The 20,657-nt window shown below is 36.3% G+C and overlaps 1 protein-coding gene across 3 annotated transcripts in view; it reads right to left on the bottom strand.

Moving 5' to 3' along the window:
• Positions 1 to 5,197: 5,197 nt before the first annotated feature.
• Positions 5,198 to 20,657, bottom strand: part of ALDH1A1 (aldehyde dehydrogenase 1 family member A1) — a 31,319-nt gene continuing 15,859 nt past the window's right edge. For all 3 annotated transcript variants that reach the window (XM_066181314.1, XM_066181313.1, XM_066181315.1), the window contains 9 exons: positions 20,534 to 20,595; positions 18,230 to 18,358; positions 15,613 to 15,726; positions 13,899 to 14,001; positions 13,152 to 13,336; positions 11,464 to 11,628; positions 9,529 to 9,686; positions 7,917 to 7,991; positions 5,198 to 5,781 (listed from right to left, as the gene is read on the bottom strand). In XM_066181314.1, coding sequence (XP_066037411.1) covers positions 5,709 to 5,781; positions 7,917 to 7,991; positions 9,529 to 9,686; positions 11,464 to 11,628; positions 13,152 to 13,336; positions 13,899 to 14,001; positions 15,613 to 15,726; positions 18,230 to 18,358; positions 20,534 to 20,595 — 1,064 coding nt within the window. In that variant the 3' untranslated portion in view covers positions 5,198 to 5,708. The remainder of the gene's footprint in view (positions 5,782 to 7,916; positions 7,992 to 9,528; positions 9,687 to 11,463; positions 11,629 to 13,151; positions 13,337 to 13,898; positions 14,002 to 15,612; positions 15,727 to 18,229; positions 18,359 to 20,533; positions 20,596 to 20,657) is intronic.

Here is a 20,657-nt window from a genome sequence, read left to right as displayed (position 1 = left end):
TAACACACACAGTGCTTAGCAATACACCATGCTCGCCCACAGTGTGAGTTCTAAAGTAGGTGCTAACATGTCTGTGCATGGGACAAATTTATGCTCCAGAGAGAAGGTCCACGTGACCCTTTTGTTTCATCACACTCCCAAAAAGTTGTTCTTGGATATGGGTAATTGCGGACAATGTTTTTTGTTCTCACTTATTTTCATGTCAGACATTTTTCTGTTCTAAGGGCAATACATCTCTAATATTGCTCAAATTTTGCCACTCTCATTCTTGCTGTTGCCACTGTGTATTCCTCAGTCATAGGCATAGGGCACTACATATTATAAGGAGCTATATTCAGAATGAATATATAATCCAAAATACTGGGGTCACCAACATGGAAGAAGGCCGTAGCTAAGGCCTTGACAGCTTGTGCCATTTGGCAAGGTTTGATGATCAGAGGCACTGTTTCGTTTGGTGCAGCAGGGTTTGTGTTGCATGGGCCATGCTGTATTATCAAAGCTTTTAGCAGTATATGAAAGTGTACTCATAAAGAATGTGAAAAAGTAAGGAATTTTTATGTGCTGATAGAGAAAGGGAGGTGACCAGGTGCAATACTATGTTTAAAAACTTAAAAGCTTGTCAGAGTATGTCAAATTGCTCTTTATGTCCAAGGTCATCCTGGAGCTAGGTGTACTGGTCATTTGTAATTGTGAAGTTATTATTTAGTCATAATCTTATGCTCCACATAGAACTATAAGCAATGTGAGAATATAAATTAAAATAATGAAAAAACCCTTTCATTGCTGCTATCTGTCCTAGCTTTCTTACTTCTAAAAAAATCCTCAGTACTAATAATTTCTCTTGGAAGAGCTGGCTACTTCTATTCCGCTTCTGTCAAGGATCACCTTAAGGTATTTTGGTCAATATTTCTGCCAAATCTCTCTGCTTTGCCTGCTAGTAATGTGTAAAAGCACCTATGGTCTCTTCCTCTTGCATGGGCAGTTTATAGTACTGTGTTGCTATCATCTCCCTTGCTGCTTTTTGAGGACTGTTTCACAAGCCAGATTTACAACAGTCAAATCACCCAACACACAGTTCTGTTTATTGGATCATTATGCCTGTCCTATTTTTCATGCAATGTTAAACTGACTGACTTGGTTTATGTTGTGCTTCCAGATTTTTTACTTTTGTTTCCAGAGCACTATATTCATTAATTCACTGTTTTTCTCTCAGCATAACAAAGGTTATAAGTCAGTCCTTTAGACCTCCTACTAAGTTCTCAGGGAACTACTATTTCCAAATTTTCAGAGACCTCTTCTACAGCTTTATTTTATAGTGGACTTTTCATAATGAGGACTTATATAAATCTCAGTTTTCAATGGGGGAATATGTGGAAAACAACACTAGCATCAAGAGAACTGTACCATGACTTGAATGGAAAGAGGGAAAGCAGAAGGATCAGGCAGTTCAAAAGCAGTCTGAGAGCAAACATGGTAATAGAGGAGCTGGAGAAGAACACTTCATCTATTAAAGTTCATGTTAAATCTTTCAAAATTATAGTGAGATCTTGCAGTGAGATCTTTCAGAATCTCAGGGTAATCCTTTGCTTTCATTCATTGGACTCCTTACACTTCTGTTACTGCTCTGTTTCTTTTTCCCTCTTTTTCTTGCACTTGTGTTTTCCGCGCTTATCTTTCGTGTCCCAGATGGCCTACTCTTCTCCCCAAAAAACCTTTTGGCTGCCAAGTTCACATCTTTCAAATTCTTCCCTAAAACCTATTTCATCAAGGAATTTTCACTTTTTATCCAAGCCAGATGCCTTTCTTGCTCTGAATGTTTTTTCCATATCTTTTCTTGTCTGTCTTAAGGCCTGCATATCTGGTAGTCAAGGATTATCAGTAATTTTCTTTCTTGAAACAGAATGAGAATTCCTTACAAATTCACTATTTTGACTGAAATAGCCTAAGGGTCCTTCTATTCTTCTGTTGCCATTCAAAAACTTCCTCTCTGTTAAAAAAAATAGTGTGTCAGAGGCCGGGAAGGGGGCAGGGATAACCTCACTGATGGCAAGAAAATGGCCCTAAGGAGCCCAGGTTTCTAGAGCTTGCTTTTCTATGTGGTATAAAATTGCTTGATACAGATAACTTTCCAATAAGACTGAAGAATCATGTCCTTGGTCATACTTCCATGAATATTAAAGGTGTATCTTTAATAGTATTAAGGAGATAGAGTTCACTAGGAAAAGAAATAGTTCCACTTATATCTGCTGGAATGTTGCTCTACATCATTTACCTATACAGCCATTGCCTTTGAGAACTATAGGAAAAATATCATAGTTTCAAAAATAAAATAAAAATTTAATAACTGCTGCTGACACTAGCAGTCAGTTTTCAGGTGCCTTGAAAGACACGCAACAAGCTCATGATAATGATTCAATCTCAGAAAGAAAGAACCTCCTTAATCACCTGTGTAATATTTGCAGAGTTTAAGTCCTCATTTTTTCCTGTTCAGATCACAACTCATCATACCCATGTACAGATGTAATTCAAAGACATAGCAAAGCTATTTCATTGTCAGATGGAGACCCAAACACTATGAACATAGTTACAAACACACCTAATTTTTGAAAGGACATTTCTTTTATTAACAGACTGACTACTACTAACAGTATGTGCATCTTTGAGAGAAATCCACCCCTGACCTTTAAGTCAGTAAAATGGTAGTTGAGGACCAAATGGGACCATATTTTTTTTTCTGTCTTGGGCATCATCACTGTGATGATGTAAGTCATGTAATGTGCTCATGTAAGCCAGACTGGACTATGAAATTTATTGAGCCCTTGTTTGCCTCTTTCAAACATATTTCAACTGTTTAAGGGAATGACACACATATTGAATTCCTTAAGCTTACTCAATGCCAAAAGGTGTATCTCTTTACGTTGGCATCTCTTGGGAACATCTTCAGTGTGTCATCAGATCAATCCAAATCTATGCATGACTGATGAAAACTTTGGGTGTTAAACCTTGGCTGAATGACTGTCTTTGCTTCTCTCCCTTTCTCCCTCTCCTTCTCCTCCCTTTACCCTGCCATACAAAAGATACACATGAAAGCACTTCTCTGACTCAAGGCATTTGAAATATGGCAACTTCAAGTCACTACTACATGTCGCATTTTGATCACATTGAAAAAATGAAATTGACAGAACAAGACCATTGCCAGCTTTCTTTTACCCATCACGACTGTCAAATGGGAACTAAAATACATACTTACAATATTGTTGGGAACACTAATAAAATGTTTTTAGACATTCTAAGGAGCAAATAGATATATGCAAACAAGGGTCCAGCTGGTCCTTCTCTTATACCCCACTATTATGCTGTGTTTTCCCTTTCCTTGTGTTATATTCCAAAGTCATTCTTTGCTTGGACTTGCAGTCACAGGCACTGTGGGTAGGACTGGATTTTCAGTCCTGTGCTGCCAAAGGACACTGAGGAGAAGGGAACCAGCTGCCTACATAGCACACATTCAGAGGGGAATTGCTTCAGACTAGCCCTAGTCTGCTTCCAAGACCTGAGTGGTTACAGTGGTTGGACCATACCAGAAACCATATGTGAGCCTGCTGGCTTAATGTCACTAAAAAGGGACCCTGTTTTGCTGCCTTGTATCCTTCTTCCAGGTAAGGAAGGTAAATCAGGAAGATCAGGAACACAATTTCATAATCACCCTTTGATCTTCTTTGAGACCTCTACTCTTGAATGCAAAAGCAGAATTTGGACAGTAGAGATTTTTGAAGACCCACACCAACTCTACAAATGGCTTTTCATTTAATTTAAAATAATAAATTTTAAACATCACTGTATCAATGTTTTCACTAATGCTATGTTCATTGCTGCTTTTAAAGACTTTCAGATAACTTTGATATTTTCTTGCAGCTTATTTTTGAGACAGCTTTTTTTTGTTGTTTTGATTTCATTTGGCATTTATTTTTATTTCTATGCCACCTTTTGTCTACTACTTCTGCAGAAAAATCTCTGCTAATTATTTCACAGTACACTATTGCTTTTGATTCACTTTTCCTTCTTTTCCTTTATTAGTCTTTTGCTTGATTCTTATATGGGACCAGAATTCAATTTGTTTGAAAACTATATCTAATGAAGTTACTTTAGAGGCATGAATATAGGATTTGGAATGGATACCTTTCAAAAATAGATAACGTAGAGGTTGTGGAGAGAAATACCTATGCCACAAATTTTATATCCACTTCTTAATTGAAAAAGACATTCTAAGAAGAGGGGTGAAAGTCTCATCTGTATTTTGTTTTAACTACCTTATTAAAAATAAAAATAATTAAAAAGCGACCAGTGTGTCCAAACAAACAGAACCCTCTTTCCTTTCAATACTGTGCAAAGACTCCATACTGCTTAAATTTTTTTGTTGTGCCATGTTCTTATTAATGGGCAGGGCTTGTACTATGTACAAGGCTCTTTGTTGTCTAACAAGAGTTTGTAGGACAATTGTTGTCTAACAAGTTTGTAATTGTTTGAGAATTGTTTGTAAAGATGAGGTTGTCTAACAAGAGTTGGCTTGTGGCTCTGGATTCAGTCCTGAGAAAACATGACCTTGTCAGTAACAGGCTGTCTTCTGGCTGTCTGCAGGCCTCTGTCCCAGGGTTCATCTGGTGGCTGCTGCTGTTGCGAGCCCATCTGAGGGTGCTGGCAGCTGACCTGCTAAAGAACTGTGAAATGCCAGAACTGAGCTTGGGACACAGGTGTCTAAAGAGGGGCTTTATGAGAGTAAGCAGCTATAAGGAAAAGATGAGGAAAAAGGGTGAAAAGAGACAATGGATTAGAGGAGGAAAGAAGAGGAAAGAGAACAGGCAAATTACACGAAATTCTGTGAACACAGGAAAAATGTAGCAGGTACAAATCACAAAGGAGATTGCCTCTCCTCCCCTCCTCTTCTTTCTTGTTGCTGTTTCTTGCTCATATGTCTGTTAAGATTTGTTATGCACTTACCCCTGCAAAGCCAAGGGCTGGCTCTTTGCAAATTGTCTATTGTTCTGTGTGTTCACATTTTTTCCAAGTATAATTCTGGCAAAATATTGGGACCTTAACCTCCATATTGTTTATTTGTGATGAACTGAACATGCCACTGGCGCTTCCGTGGTACATATTGCCTAGTGGTAAACTGGTGTAATAGAAAAGAAGGGAGAAGTACTAGGCCTTGTAGGTGAATTTTAATATTTTTAACATTTTACAGATTACATTCATGTAGCACGATGAACAACACTAATAGTCCAAGCAATATATCTAGAGAAACATAGAAACATCTGCTAACTACTCTTAAGTGCTTTTGTTAAGGCCACAAAGAAAATGCAAAGAGAATTTGCCATCTAACACTTACAAGAGCACATAAATTCAAACTGTACTTGTAGAATATACTGAAAGAGGAAAATTTTCATAACACTACAGAGAACTACAACTGCAAACAAGAGTAATTTTTTCTGGACATGAATTTTAAAATGAGTTAGCTGTGAACCAGACATTAAAGATTTCATAATTAATCACATTAATTTTTCTACTCTATTCCTTATATTGTTAATGTAAGAAGGTACCTCATACAGTCAGAAAGCAGAAAAGGTAATGAAACACTTGGACAACAAAATACTTTAGAATGGATAGCTTTTTCAGATTCATTTGAAGACGTTAATTTCTGAACTCAAATAGCATTACGAGTTCTTTTGAGGGATTTTGATTGTGACAGTCTTAACTTCTGTGTATTCATGAAGTCCATATTCTCCCCTAGATAAAAGAGAACCAAGAGCAACATTTATGCTAATGCTTTTTTATATGAGTTTTGTTCTGGATGGGATTTTCAGTGGTAGTGTGCAATTGGCCGGATATCTAACAAGTACACTGGACATATTTGGAAGACAGCTGTGCAGCTAGACTGCTGCAGGAAACCTTTTGGAAAGCTACAGCAATGGTCTCCTGAGAAAAACGGAAGAGAGTAGTTTTATTTCTGTGAGTGGTATTTAATTTAGAGCATTTCTAAACTGGATTTCTGTACAGAAGATCAGGAACACGTTAGATCTTCACAACTATGTTCAGCAAGTTATTTGTAAAGCTCTTCTTCTGATGTCAAGAGCTTTCTCCAGAGTCAAAGACTAGGAACTTCATCTCCAGTAAATGGAGGAAAAAATTATTCCATGATGAAAACTCACAAACAGTGAAAAAGGGTTAAAATCTTTGCCATATTACGAGCATGCTTCACCTTTCTTCAGTGATGACATGGAGCTTGTTTGTGTTCCTTAATATTTGACATCTGATGTAGTCAAACTATTTAGACATATTTGCTTGCTCTATGGAGTATAATGTTACGTAGTTCTCACTGCTGTCTTATTACATAGATATATAAGCAAAACAGAAATCTGTGCTTAGGACACTTGAGCTGGGTGAAAATATTTACTGCTACCCTTCATTTTTAGAGGGGAATTTTATTGGTATATAACATTCAGTACTTTAATTAGTAATGGTGTTATCACTCCAAGAATTTTTCAGAGAATTTTTTTCTGGGGATCAAGGAAGTCAGTGGCTTAACACAACCACATCCTAATTTTTTCAGCATAGATTTTGCACACATATTTCTACTTCTCGTAAAAATGCTTGTCACATATTTACAAATTTTCTCATGACAGACCATTTATCTGGTGATGATTCTTTCCTTGACCTTTAGTGAGAATATTTTATTGGTCTGCTTTGAACCCCAAAACTTTGTTATCATAAGAGATTATTTCTTTCAAAATGTATTATTTCCTTCAAATGTTATAGAGAGCATTTTTGATAGTCTTTTATTTCCAGCAAAGAATTAAAAAAAATATTTCTGAAAAAGCCTTAATTCAGAATTTATTATCTCCCAATTATTGGCACCAAACAAAGGCAAAGCTGTCTTTGATAAAATGGCCTAAATTATTGAAGGGTTTCTATTTCCAGTTTTCTAAAGCTCTCAACAGTGGCTTGACTGTTTCCTTTGAAGTCAGTGGGAGCTTTGCCATCAGAAGCAGATTGTGTGCAGTGATGAGCAAGTATGAAAACACTAGCCTTTATCTCTGAAGAGACTACGTAAAAAGAAGCTCTGAAGCGTCTCACCTATACATATCTTTTTTAATTACTTCCTAGGTTCATTAGAAGTGTTATGCATTTACCTTAATAAAAAGAAAGCAGGCTTATATGTGCTGGGTTTTAGTCATTGCTTTAAAAATAATTTGCTCTCATTAACACGGCATTTTTAACAAAAAATGAATACAAATAAGACAGGATATGATTCAAGTTGAAACTGGATTGAAACCTAGAAGTTTGAAAAGATTTGATTAGTTTATAATATTAGTATGCCACTCTGCTTCTGTTCTGGGGAAAAAACAAAGGTCCAAAGACTGCAGAGGATTATAGTCATCAAATCTTTTGACCTGGCCAGCACATACTGTAAAATATTAGTTTCACAAACCTTTAAGTGAAAAATCTTGCTTAAATCAAGGATTTTGGATAGTCTTGTGTTTTCAAAACCTAGCATTCAAAGGAGATGTCACAAACTATCCACAGATCTACCTCAATGAAAATGACAGTTTCTCTATAGATGCAAAAACTGTAAACCATAAACACAATGGTCAGTTTTCTTACTGCATACTAACTAACTGCAACCACAGTAGACTGCATATGGGTCATACTGAAAAAATGTGCATATAAGAATTTTTCTTATTTATTTTGTAGAAGAATTGCTGGTTCATGTTGCCTCTGACAACATGATGCCTCTAAGCACTCTCGAGACTAATTTGACAAAATCTCAAAATGAACATCTTAGTTATGTGCATTTTAAGTTGGGGTTTGGAATTTCGTTTTGAATTTCCTGTGAATCTACAGTTTTAAAAGTATTTACTTACATTTCTCGTCCATTTCCTGACATCTTAAAACCTCCAAAGGGACACTGAGGAGAAAATGCACTATAGCAATTAACCCTGGAAGAATAGGAAAAATTAGTTTTGACAGTGTGAAACAATTTTTTTTCACTTCTGAAAAACCAGTGTTTTTCTGTCACCTCTAAAAAGCCTATGGTGATAGTCACAAACAATATCTAAGTTTGCAAAAATATATATAGCTTGAAGTTGAGATAAATGAAGCATCCAAACCAACTACAGTTATTATCAGAGTATTAAAACACAGCAAGGGTCTTCTATCAGAGAGACAGTCCTATTTTTCTGTGATCATTGGAATAAAATTCCTAATTTGTACATAAGCTCTCCCACATTTGATTATCCACAGATAATTCTTCTGTATAGGAGTATATCTACCCTTCTAGTAGATAAATTCAGGATACCTTCACTCTATATTTAGGAAGTTTTGTTTGGTTCTACGCAGTTAAACTTCATTCTGTATTGTTGTTGAGAACACAATAAAAAAAAAAGACATAATAATAAGTAAGAAAGGAATTTCATAGGCAAATTCTTAGGCATGAAGAATTTTGGCAGAATGCACATCCTATTCCTAGATGAGAAGCTCTTTTTGTCTTACAACCTTGTCAAATCAAATATTCTTTATTTTCATCTCTTATATTCTATCCTCCTGCTAGTCTACTGGTTTCAACAAAAGAGATTCTGTTCATAGTTAAGGATTCCTAGACCACCAATCATGTAAGAGGAAATCCCAACTATTCCACTTCTATTCTAAACTTTTTTCCATATAAAGGATGTCTCTTTGCTCTGAAGTCAAGATTGTTAACTTATTTTTGGAAAGCATATGTTCTTAGATCACAGGACCTGGGCAGGAATTTGTGCTGGTTGCAAGCACTTTCAGACAAAATATAAATTGGACACAGGTTTTGCATTCAAGTAAGATTGGTTGTTCCCCTTCTGATGCATTATAACAACTGCAGGGAAATGCAGGTCTTTGTCAGTGATTGCCACTGGACCCTACTATGCCTTCTGCTAAGCTTTCACAATTTCATTGCTTAGCTTTTTCTTTTCCAGCTCCATATAGGTTGCCTCTTCTTTTCCATTGCTGGAAATAGTTGGTCTTTTAGTAGTTCTCCCAGCTTGTATATCGTTTCTTTGTTCAAACACATTTTATCAATCTTTCCCGTCACAGATGGGTGTTCTGCCCAGGCTAATGGCCACTAAACTGCAGATAATTAATTTCTTTACACAATACCAAGACTGATCTCATAAATTATCTATTGGGCAACCCCCAGATCCTGAAGTAAAGGGCATTCTCACAGCATTTTCTTTTGTTTCCTTTTCCTTTTAGAAGTAAATTTCCTTTTTTTGACTAAGTTCATGGGAAAATTGTATGAGGACTAACAAGAAGTAATTATTTAGTGACACATTAAATAGGAAACATGTGGGAAAGATAAACAGAAGAGACATTGATCCACCTCTATAAAGATGACAAGGAATAAATATAAAAAAAGGCCACCCAAAATACTGTGAATATGTCTTACAGTTCACATATCCACACATCTGCAGATCTAAAGCAAGAATTTAAAAAAACATTACTTACCATACTGTTCCAGCCTGAAGGGCAGTTGCAAATGTTAGTGCTTTATCAATGTCTTTGGTAAAAACTGCTGCTGCTAAGCCATAGGTGGTATTATTTGCCCTTTTGATAACTTCATCTATGGTTTTAAACTTCATGATTTGTTGAACAGGTCCAAATATCTGTATCAAACACATGTAAATATATGAAGTGAACTAGAATAACTTACTATTTGAAGGAATTTATGTATTTTAAGCTTACTTCTGTCAGATGGCCTTATTTCCAAATTCATTCAGTCTTGAGTGAATAAAGTTCTAAAAAATACTATAAATTTGCATAAAGACTTTTGCAATATGAAGTAAGTTAAGATTACATATAGTAAATAGTTCATAAACCAATAAATGAACAATGAAAAAAACCCAGTGATTAAAAGGCACCCATCATAGAAGTTAACATGGTGTCACAATGTCCTACCTGTCTACACTAGTTACCAACACGCCAGCTGGTTTGGTTAATCATGTTTTCTGGACAAGCTCCATTTTTAAAGTCAAGAAAGACATTAAATTTTTCCTTCACCTAAATTTACTACTAGACTTTTACCCCTGCAGGTAGCTGCAGAACTGAGAATGTATTCCAAGTGAAATAACTTATTCACCTTTCCATATGGGTGTTTCCTGCTACCGTTGTTCAGAGTTCTCAGCCAGGAGTGCCCATGCTTATAACAGAACACCACGACTGTGTGGGCTGGGGGGGCATTACAACATCTAACTAGTTCTATTTCAATAGATAGTGAGCTTTCTTCTCGACTGAGTTTTTAGTGCTGGTTTCTAGCTAGAGTTGTAAGGATTAATTTCCACTGATCACAAAACCACTGAACATTCCTCCAGTGTCCAAGTTATGAGCTTCCAAACTCAGACATTCTTCAAACTGTCTTGGCTATCCCTAGCTTCTTTGTTCATTACAGTTAAAATAATGTGAGGAGCAGTCCTTGTACTGCTGACCAAAGGGTAACAGAACAGAAAAAATCATAACTCTGAGTTGTTTCCTACTCGACTCATAGCATGGTAGAAACAATCCAAGTTTAGTCTCATACAGCTCCATCATGCTTTACAACTCTCTCCCTGTCCCAATTGATTCTAAATGCTGTGGTGTTAATTTTTTGCTCACGCTGTTGACTCTTGCTGGATGCAGTAAGTATGTTTAGCAGACTGCATCAGCTTTCTAGTATGATGCAGTATAATGGACACCAATTGCAGGCCAATTGCAGCAGTTATTAGTTAAGATAAATGTAAAAAAAACACAGTGAAGAGGTCATGACTTGACTTTGAATCTTTATGTATAGAACTAGCTCAGCACTCCCAAATGTCTCTAGTTCCTTCCAGACAATCACTGGCACTCTAGCATTGTCATCTCAGCTGGGACAGTAGCAGATTCTTCAATAATGTGTAGACACATCTGCAAACTGATCTAAGTTAAATAACCCCACAGAGGAAAAATGAAATGCCACCAACAAAATGCCTCTAGAAGCACAGCCCTCTAGTTTCTCATATTGCAAAATAGGTGCCTGGTGCATACAAGCTCCAAGTTAAGCGTCTCCTTAGGAAGAGCAAAACATTTACAACTTGTGCCTCCAAGGTTTGCATCTCTGTTACAGGTCACTGTGACTTTGATATGTGAGACATGGACAGTATGGAGTAATGTAAACAATCCAAACCTCAGCACTTATCTACAGCAGGAGACTTTGTTGTCAGGGCAGCCTCATACTCCTCTCCCTCCTTGAGCAATCTGGTGAAATGGTCACCAGAAAACAACAAAAGCACTTTAAACACCACTAGGACAGAAGAGCAGGTTTAATGAGAAAATTTGATATAGTCACTTGATCTTCTAAATGGATATTTCATACAGACATTTAAACAGATGACTTCAAGTGAGAGAAGAGATTGCAGAAAATTTATTTACCTCTTCTTTGGCGATGCGCATATCATCTGTAACATTAGAAAAAACTGTGGGCTGGATGAAGTAACCCTTGTCTCCCCAGGGACCTCCTCCACATTCCAGCTTCGCTCCTTCTTTTTTACCACTCTCAATTAGCTCCAGAATTTTTTTAAACTGCTCCTTATCAATCTGAATGAAAAGATATTTCAGGAATGGAAACAACATACACTGATAACAGTTGGTCTTCTAGCTTATTAACCTAAACCTGTGTCCCTGTGAGCCGGAGAAAAATATGGCTTTTTCTCTGTGGCTATAGACCACAGTGAATACACCTGACACAGGCTATCATTTTTTGTTGTAATTCTAGAAAGAATTACTTAAAGCATAATAAGAAATCTGAAGACAAAAAGAGATATTTAACGTAATTACCGTAAAAGAAATGCAGCTACACCCCATGATTACAATTTTCCATTAAAGAGGACCATACCAGTTCTAAAAGGAGTAACTTTTCTAATCTGTAAAATAGTTAAGCTTTGGCTAAAGGTTGCTAAGGAGAAAAATAAGTCAAAAACCGCAAATTATGAGACTGGAGGACAAAAATGTCTTTATGCTCATTCAAATATTTTCATTATTGCTTTTTTCACATGTTTAGCTTCCTAAATTTTTTAGTAGGAGCATATTTACATCTCCCATTTAAATTGTAGCATGAAATTCAAACTCAGTAAAGCCACAATAATATGAGAGAGGATTTCTGTTGATTTTATATTAGCTGTACACCAGACAAATAGAGTTTACTTATTTGAATCTTCCTGCCCTTTGACTTTTAAATTTATCCAGCTGAATTTATTATCTTGTATCAAAACATATTCCAGGATATCAAAACAATATTTTTAAATTTCCAAAATCTTATGTGGCTTTATTTTTCAATCAACTGGGTGTCTTTTACTATTCAAAATGACTGTGATAATCAGTAAAGAATATGTTACTCTATCAAATGCATGGAGTGGTTTTGTCTCTTACTTTTTCTTTGTCTCTACTACAGTGTTTTTATTCCATTCTTTTATTCCATATCCTGTAGTATAAGCTGATGTGGGAGTAAGACTAGGTGAGAACTACTGTAACAGTGCTCTGAAGTGATCTAGTGAGTTCACAGTATTGGGATAGCAATACTTTTTAATGCTGCATTTTAACATTCATTTGATGGGAAAGCTGTTGGGACAATCTCTTAACAAAAGTGGAAAAAAAAATCTCTTGCATTTGAATTGTGTAATATTCTAAAACTGAGAGCAGCATAATGAGAGTCTAGTGTCTTGAAAAAGGGAAGAAGATATTAAAACTTATTTCTTCAAGCTAGTCACTTATAGTGGTGTTATCTGAATAAAAAGTTAGCAAGCTCTAACATGACATGGGTGATTGTTCTTGCACTTCTACAGATCTTGCATTGGAGCTTTCTCAATTTTTATAAATGTTCCCCTTCAATAATAAAAAGAACTAGAAAAAAAAGAGACCTTAGGCCTATGATATTGGCACAAACAACAAGAACTCTGATTTCTTCCTCCTTGTACTCCAGACTAACGTCTACAAAACTGTACTTAGCCTTGAAACTACAACAACAGTAGGTTTAGAAAGGCATTTAATTGTGTTGTCATGAATTAGACATGAACTCTGTATTCATGTCCAGATTTATGCTGGAAATATGTAATATTACTCACTTGAGGGCCTTGCTGTATGTCAGGCTTCAAAGGATCCCCAAGAGTATACTTCTTTGCTCTTTCAGTGCTCCGGCGAACAAACTCATCATAAATAGGCTCTTCCACAAAAATCCTGGATCCTGCTATACAACATTGTCCCTGGTGATAGAACAGACCAATATGGGCAAATTCCACAGCAGCGTCCACTGCAAAAAAATGCAGAGTTCGTCAGATCATAAACCTGAATTGTCACATCATAAAATTTTTACTAACATTTGCCACCCATCTAATTTCCCCTTCTAGCACTTTTTATTTTTATGGCTCTTTAAAACACAGATATACAACCATTTACTTATGTCCAAGAGGCCCTTCTCAAGCGCATCATGGTACACCTAGCTGAACACATATTCAGATATTCTATGGGAAATGTAGATTTAACATTATTTTCCCTGTCAGGAGTACCAAGAACAGTATTCAGACAGAAAGTTAATAAACCTGTTTAAGATCCTTCTCTCTGCTTTTCATTCTGCATTCAGGTTTCATTAGGATGATCATTAATTACATGAAGAGTGAACAGATTGTCAGAGGTCCATATCTTTTCAGGAGCCATAGATTTTGATGGCAATCTAACTTAAAATTATGGCATGACCAGAAAATATTAAAAATTATTTCTTTTTTGAAAACGTTCAAATAATTTACTGACAATGAAAGGAAAAAGTGCATTGGATTTGCAATAGTAGTAGTTCACATAATAAAATTGCTACTAACAGTCTGCATCTGCAAATATAATGTTAGGACTTTTTCCACCAAGTTCCAAGGTAACTCTCTTCAGATTGCTCTTCCCCGCTGCTTCTTTAATCAGCTTGCCAACCTAAAAGGTAGGGAGAGGACAGCTTCATGTCAAAAAGTTTGTAATGACCTCTATATTACTTTTCTGATTTCCTCAAAAGTGAAAATCAGTAAAGAGACTTCTACTTTCCCAGTAATAAAATGAAAAAGTAACTTAAAATAAAACAACTGTAAAGAGTCAGGGTGCAGGGGACTTGTACCCTATGAACTGGAAATGTTTTCTAGAAGAGTTTCCGCCTGTAATGTTAACTGCCAAAGATACACGGTGCTTTTTTTGGTTACCACCACTCTACTTACATGTATCTCTAATCTAAAGCAGGCACAGGCTTTACCAATTACTCCCATTAGGTTAAAATTCCTTTGTTTTATGCATGAGAAGGCTCTTTAATACACAAAGTTTATGAGACAATCTACACTGGCTGCATGGCCACTCTTCCTTGTTTCAATTTCTCTCAGATGACTGAAGAGGAGGAAATGGACACTGCAAGCTAGAACCCCTACTCTGCGTTTTTTTTACTGATGACATGATTAAAAGAACTACTTGCTATGAATTGTCTAGAAAAGTTGTGAAGTAAGATTCTGCTTGTAGTTCTCATGGCTTTGGTCTCTGACTGGCTATGTGTATCAACCATTAGGCAAACTTCCTCCCTCTGCCAGCCTTCCTGCCATCATTTCTGATTGCTAAATTGCACTGCTAGAAGAGAACAGTCACCAAGCTCTAGAATATGAAGCTGATCTGTCTTTGGAGGGTCACTGGGCACTGGGAACTGTAGTTGTCACTGTCTATTGGGAACATCTCTGGGACATTTTGCAAATGCCTGGGTTTGGGGTTGTTTTCATTTCCCATTACTGTAGAGCTGAAGGTTTCTAAGAGTAAACATCACTCTTGCACTCAGTGTATACCGATCCCTGATATAAGGCAATGATATTTATCTTTGGAGTCTACATCCAAGAAGTTAAGAGACCAGATGGCAGCTTTTCCATTTAGCATGCATGTAGACAGACAATATAACGAACTGTGTCAAGGGTATAGCTAATCCTTAATCCTATATATAGCTTGCAATGAGAAATCTTCAATTATAGCACTCCCAGTTCTTCAGAGTGAAGGTTAGGGAAAATTAACAGTGACCTTCCTTTTAAACAGACACATATTCAAACACTCTTCTAAGACCACCCAGATGGTACTAAGTATCACTGAAATACCAAAAATCTGTCACCTCACCTAAACATGTGCAAACTGAAGAGTGACATTTCCTAGATACCTTTCTGTCATCCTGTTGTTATTATACTTAAAGATAACAGAACTTCTTAAAAAAAGATGTAAACAAATGTTAAGAAAAAGGTTTGGTTACAAAGAGTAAGACTTAAAATACCCTTGGTGTACTAGAACCTATTGTATCTCATGGACTGCCTTTGTTTGAAGGGCTTTCCAGCACCAACACAAACATTGTTTAAATATGTTTAAAGTTAATAATAACCAACAAATCATTAAACAGACTTTGTTCAACAAACCAGCAGCCATGAGAAAGACGAGAGTTAAAATAATTACACAGAATAAGTTAGACATTAAATCATGGCTGGGAATCAGAGGGGCACATTTCCTGCTTATATTTCCTTGCATTCATTATAGTACCTCTGTAGAGCCTGTGAAAGCTACTTTATCTATATTCATGTGGTGAGAAATCGCTGCTCCAGCGGTGGGTCCAAAGCCTGGCACAATATTCACTACTCCAGGTGGAAATCCTGCCTGAATTGGAAGAAAGAATCTGGTAAATTTGGGGAAGGATAATAACTAGAAGAACATGTGTCACATGGTCTTACTTCCCTTTTCAGTTCTTCAGCCACCTTTTCTTAGTCATATATTTATTTTCTTCCCTAGAGCTCCAAAAAATTTCATTCTCACCTGATTTTATCCTCTTTCTTTCACCTGTCTTTTAGGTTATTTAACTACCTATTTTATTTTTCCCAAAGAACATATTACTTTAGTTCTTTGTTATTGTCATTTCCAAAAAAAATATTTTTTTTTAAAAATTTCTCACTCAGATGTATAAAGAAATATTGCTTACTTTCATATTTACTTCGTTAAAGCTGTTTGAACCAACATATGTGCTTGCTGGCTTTTACACTTTAATATCCATGCTAGATAGAATTTAATTAATGATCTACTACTGAAATTCTGTTAAGGAAAACGATGGAACTCTGAATGTAGGTTGAAAGTACAGTGGGCAACATGAGAGCTTACAGCAAAAAAGAGGCAGATCAGTTACCAAGCATGAAAAAGCAGACTGAGATATGCACGGTTTTAATATCTTGAAGATTTTTTACGCAAACAAGCTTTCCCTGTGGTTCAAAACAAATTAATGGTCTCCCATAAATCCTGTATTAGATAAGCTCCATTCATGGCAAAATAAGTTATTTCTCCAAGCAGTTCGTCAGGCAAACTCCAAGGATGTGCAAAGAGTAGATGGAATTTTTGTTGGTTTATGAAGCAGCTGGACAATCTCAATGACACTTGAGCAGCAAACATAGAATTAAAATATCAAATAGATTCATATCCTGCATTATCACTTCCATAACTCTCTTTATAGCACCAAACAGGACTTTGGAATTATATGCAGAAGATCCAGATTTTTTGGAAAATGGTGAATTTCAGGTGGTGAGTTGGACCTTCTAAAACTCATGGCCTGTATCTTGGATACCAGGTTATTACTTTTGTTCAAGCAACTTCCATTCCCTACAGTTTCATGCTCAGATACAGTATGTCAATGCTTCCTAAGCTCATTTAGTCTTCCAGATAAATATTTACCCTGAAATTGATGAGACAATGAGGTTCTTTCCATTTGCTTAGCATTGTGTTTTTTAATTAATTTATGTAGAGAAGTCTTACTTTGAGTATTTAATTTTCATGTGTGTTTTAGGAGCTCTTTTCTATATACTAGTAAGGGAGCTTTGTGACTGCTATTAAGCAAGATAGTGAAGGTTACCAGAAGTGACTACAAAAATATATATATATTTAAAGTGGAAATTTGGGAACTAGAAAGTTAAATTAGACTTTCAGATAGTTTTAGAAGTCTAAAACAGCTATTGAAGTGATCACTGGCAGGGATTTGGGCTTCAGTGGTTTTTTTTTTTTTTATATTCTGGATACTTACCACATTTGCACTTCTGAACTTTCCTTTCAAAAAATCAGAACATCAGAATAGATGCTTCATTAAATCATAACAGAATTGAGTTACTTTTCCTGTGAAGTTACTTTTTTTAGAGAAATACACTTTCAGATACTTATTGTTAAAAATTAACAGAGAAGGTTTCTCTGATATTTTTTAAAGCCATTCCTCCTCCCCTGTGTTATCTAATAGCATTTACTGTGTGATGCAATAGCAGCAGGACTTGGTTCCATTCTGATAATCATTTTGTTTCTGTGTAATATTAACACACTACCAGTCAATGTGCTCTGCTGAATCACTGTTTTAAAGCAAAATTATAAAATGTGCCAAGTCATTTCCATTAAAACTCTGCAAGGTTACTGAACTGGTGACTATTGCCATCTGTGCCAACTTTTGAAACATGTTAGCTTGTGTTTGTTGATTTTGTTGAGAAGAAAGCTAAACTGTTTTACTGTTCTCTTCGGGTGTTTGCTGGACTGGGCACAATGGTTAGCTTTGGAGACACTAACTTTCTGAAGAAACTGACACACTCCTAGTACAGGAGCACAAAGTGTCTTCTCACGGTTTCTGTGTGAAGAGAATTCACAGGCTTGGCAGCAGCCACCAGCTTGAGTTTACAGCTTCCTGTTAATAATAAACTTAGGTGGATGAAAACTTTGTTCAGTTAAAAAAAAAAAAAAAAAGGCTGTACAAACAGGTTATTTTCTGTGATAACTATGCTAATATAGTTATTGCCATCCACTTCCAAGTACTCTGCACTTGACTCCTTGTTTGCTTTTGACTTTGAAAAGTAGTGTGCTTTTGCAAAACAAATATATTTGCCAATGAATGGAGTTTACTAAACTGTTGTTGTGAGATTTTTTGTGTGTGTACTAGGCTGAAAGATATGCATGCTTTTGCCCTGGTTTGGTTTCACTGGTTTACAGCAACGTAAGTTCCACAGTGCAAGGTTAGGCATGCAATGAGCTGGTCTTATAATACCTTTGTGGCATTTCAGCTGCAGTATTTTTATATACTTACTGCAGTAAGAATATACTCTTATATTTCTGAGAGGGGCAAATAACTCTGCTGTTGGTGACTTACCTCTTTAATTAAGGATCCCATGTAAAGGGCACTGAGTGGAGTTTGTTCTGCTGGTTTGACAACCACCGTGTTTCCACAACAAAGGGCAGGGGCAATCTTCCAGATGAACATAACCAGTGGGAAGTTCCACTGAAAAACAGATGAGAAAGTATATCCTATTTCTAATACATCTCAAAAAAACCTCAGCTTTTTCTATTATTTTCATCTGGGTGGTTGAACATTTTGTTCAACTCCTTTCAGAATGAAGATGTTTTGAAAAAGAATTGGCAAGCCATACAAAACAAAGCCTCAGCTCAACAGACACCTTCTAGAAATGGGGGGAAAGGCAATTAAGACTTACCTATTGTCCTGGGTTGTAGTATAGGATGTGCACAAAATATTCTATCACCATCTTCATGAACTGTTGAATCCAGCTAGGGCAGTGTTTTCCCAGACCCCCTCCCTCTGGGCCATTATCTTCTATTAATGGCCCATCAGATGCCCTGCCCATGACCCATAGATAACTCCCTCCAGGAGCTATCTCTGTTTAATGGGCCATCAAGGACCCCCTGCATGACCCATCATCCCATTGTGAGATGCTCCGCCCAGGGGGAAGAACCAAGCATTCTCACCTGGATATAATCTGGGGTTTGGGACAGTACGGGGAGCCCTTACCCACTGGATTCTCAGAGGACCAGAGCTACCAGACCTTTCTACAGGATCACTGCTTCAGGAAGACCACCTCATCTGGACTACTTCCATCACTCGGCTCAGGTAGTATTCTGACTCTGTCAGTGGTCTTTTGTATTATTGCATCTATTTTATTTTACTTTCTTCCTATTAAATTGTATCTCTGACTTAGAGCCTCTCATTTGTTTTGCTTTCAAACCTCTACGCCTATTATGTCAGAAAAGAGGAATATACATGCAACACTTCTTTTTTTCTCTCCTTGTCTCCTTTCAGATTCACCCCAACCCCAAAATAATGGGAGCATAAATGACATAAAGTGAGGGATTACAGGGTTTTCTGCATTATTTATTGTTAAAGTAGAACTGCATAAGTTAAAGGGAGGGGAAATGGTGAGCTATCAAAAGTGGTTTGCAACATACACATAGTCCTCACAATTTTGGTTTATAAAAACCTCCAGTTTGTTGTTTCATATATCAATGGAGAGAAAATGAAGACATACTCAGAAATACTTAACATTTTATAAGGGAAGTCAATGTCTGAACTAACTGGAACTTGTACTTCCAGTAGATAATTATATTTTAAATGGCCACATCTAGTGTTTCTAGCTCTTTAGGATAGCTTGACTGAGTGTTTTTGAAATATCTCGTGTCTGATCTAAAAGAGGATCTAAACCAGCAGTTTCCCAAGCTCTCCTGGATACAAACATATTCAAACTATGTTCTCCAAATCAATGTAGTGGTCCAAAGCCATAGATGACTTTTTCAGAATCTGATGCAGGCCAGGTGAGGCTTGTCATAACTACCATGTGTGAGGGGGTAGGTGGATTAGGAGAGTGTAGTGCATACAACTATTTTCACAGACACCCACCTATATATATATATATATATATATATATTTATATCTATGTATGTATGTGTGTATATATATATGTATATATATATATTTATATGTATGTATGTATGTGTGTATATATATATATATATATGTGTGTATAAACACACACACACACACACACTTCACAAACAAATTTAGAACTTGAGCTCCTCAAGAGTTTTGAATTTTCACATTCAGGTAGGCCTTTTGAAACTACAGTCTACAGTTAAAAAGAGCAAGTTCAAATGTGGAAATTTAGATATGCCAAACAGGAGCTTTGTTGGGTACATTCTTTGTGTTGAAACTTGTACCACCATAATGGTGAATAAGTCTTAGCCATAAACAAAGATCCAGCTGTCTGAATGCTGTGTGGAGCAGAACAGATATTTTAGGTCTTAAAGTGCTTATTGTTTATAGGCCTATAGGCTTAAATATTATAGACTGTAAATAATACATTCTCCTACATATTTGTTTCTAATTCATTCAGCTTCAACAAAAAAATTTCATCTTTCAAATTATTTTGTAAGTCAAACTTTTGAGATTTATTTTCTTTCCAGGGAGGAGAGGGACAAGGTTGGACCAAAATGACTCAACACAAACCGATGAAGCAGAATTACAGCACTCAGGATAGTCTTTATCTTTCAGGACCTGAAAATTTCTGATTACTAGTGTTTCACAAATGCACTTGCATAGGCAAGATTTCAAAAGCATTTCCATTTGTAACAAGGAACATTTGTGTTTACATAAATGGTTCCAACTTACAGGAATAATTTGGCCACACACCCCAATAGGCTCATGTCTTGTAAATGTAAAGAAGTTTCCATCTACAGGAAAAAGAAATAAATTACACATCCAGACAAAACATTTGTGAGGAACAGTTAAATCA

This window comes from Chamaea fasciata, unplaced genomic scaffold (assembly GCF_029207755.1).
Source record: "Chamaea fasciata isolate MVZ Bird 193981 ecotype frontalis unplaced genomic scaffold, bChaFas1.0.hap1 SCAF_4, whole genome shotgun sequence".
Classification (NCBI taxonomy): domain Eukaryota; kingdom Metazoa; phylum Chordata; class Aves; order Passeriformes; family Sylviidae; genus Chamaea; species Chamaea fasciata.
The sequence above is the reverse complement of the archived record's forward strand: the minus strand, read 5'-3'. Positions and strand labels throughout refer to the sequence as shown.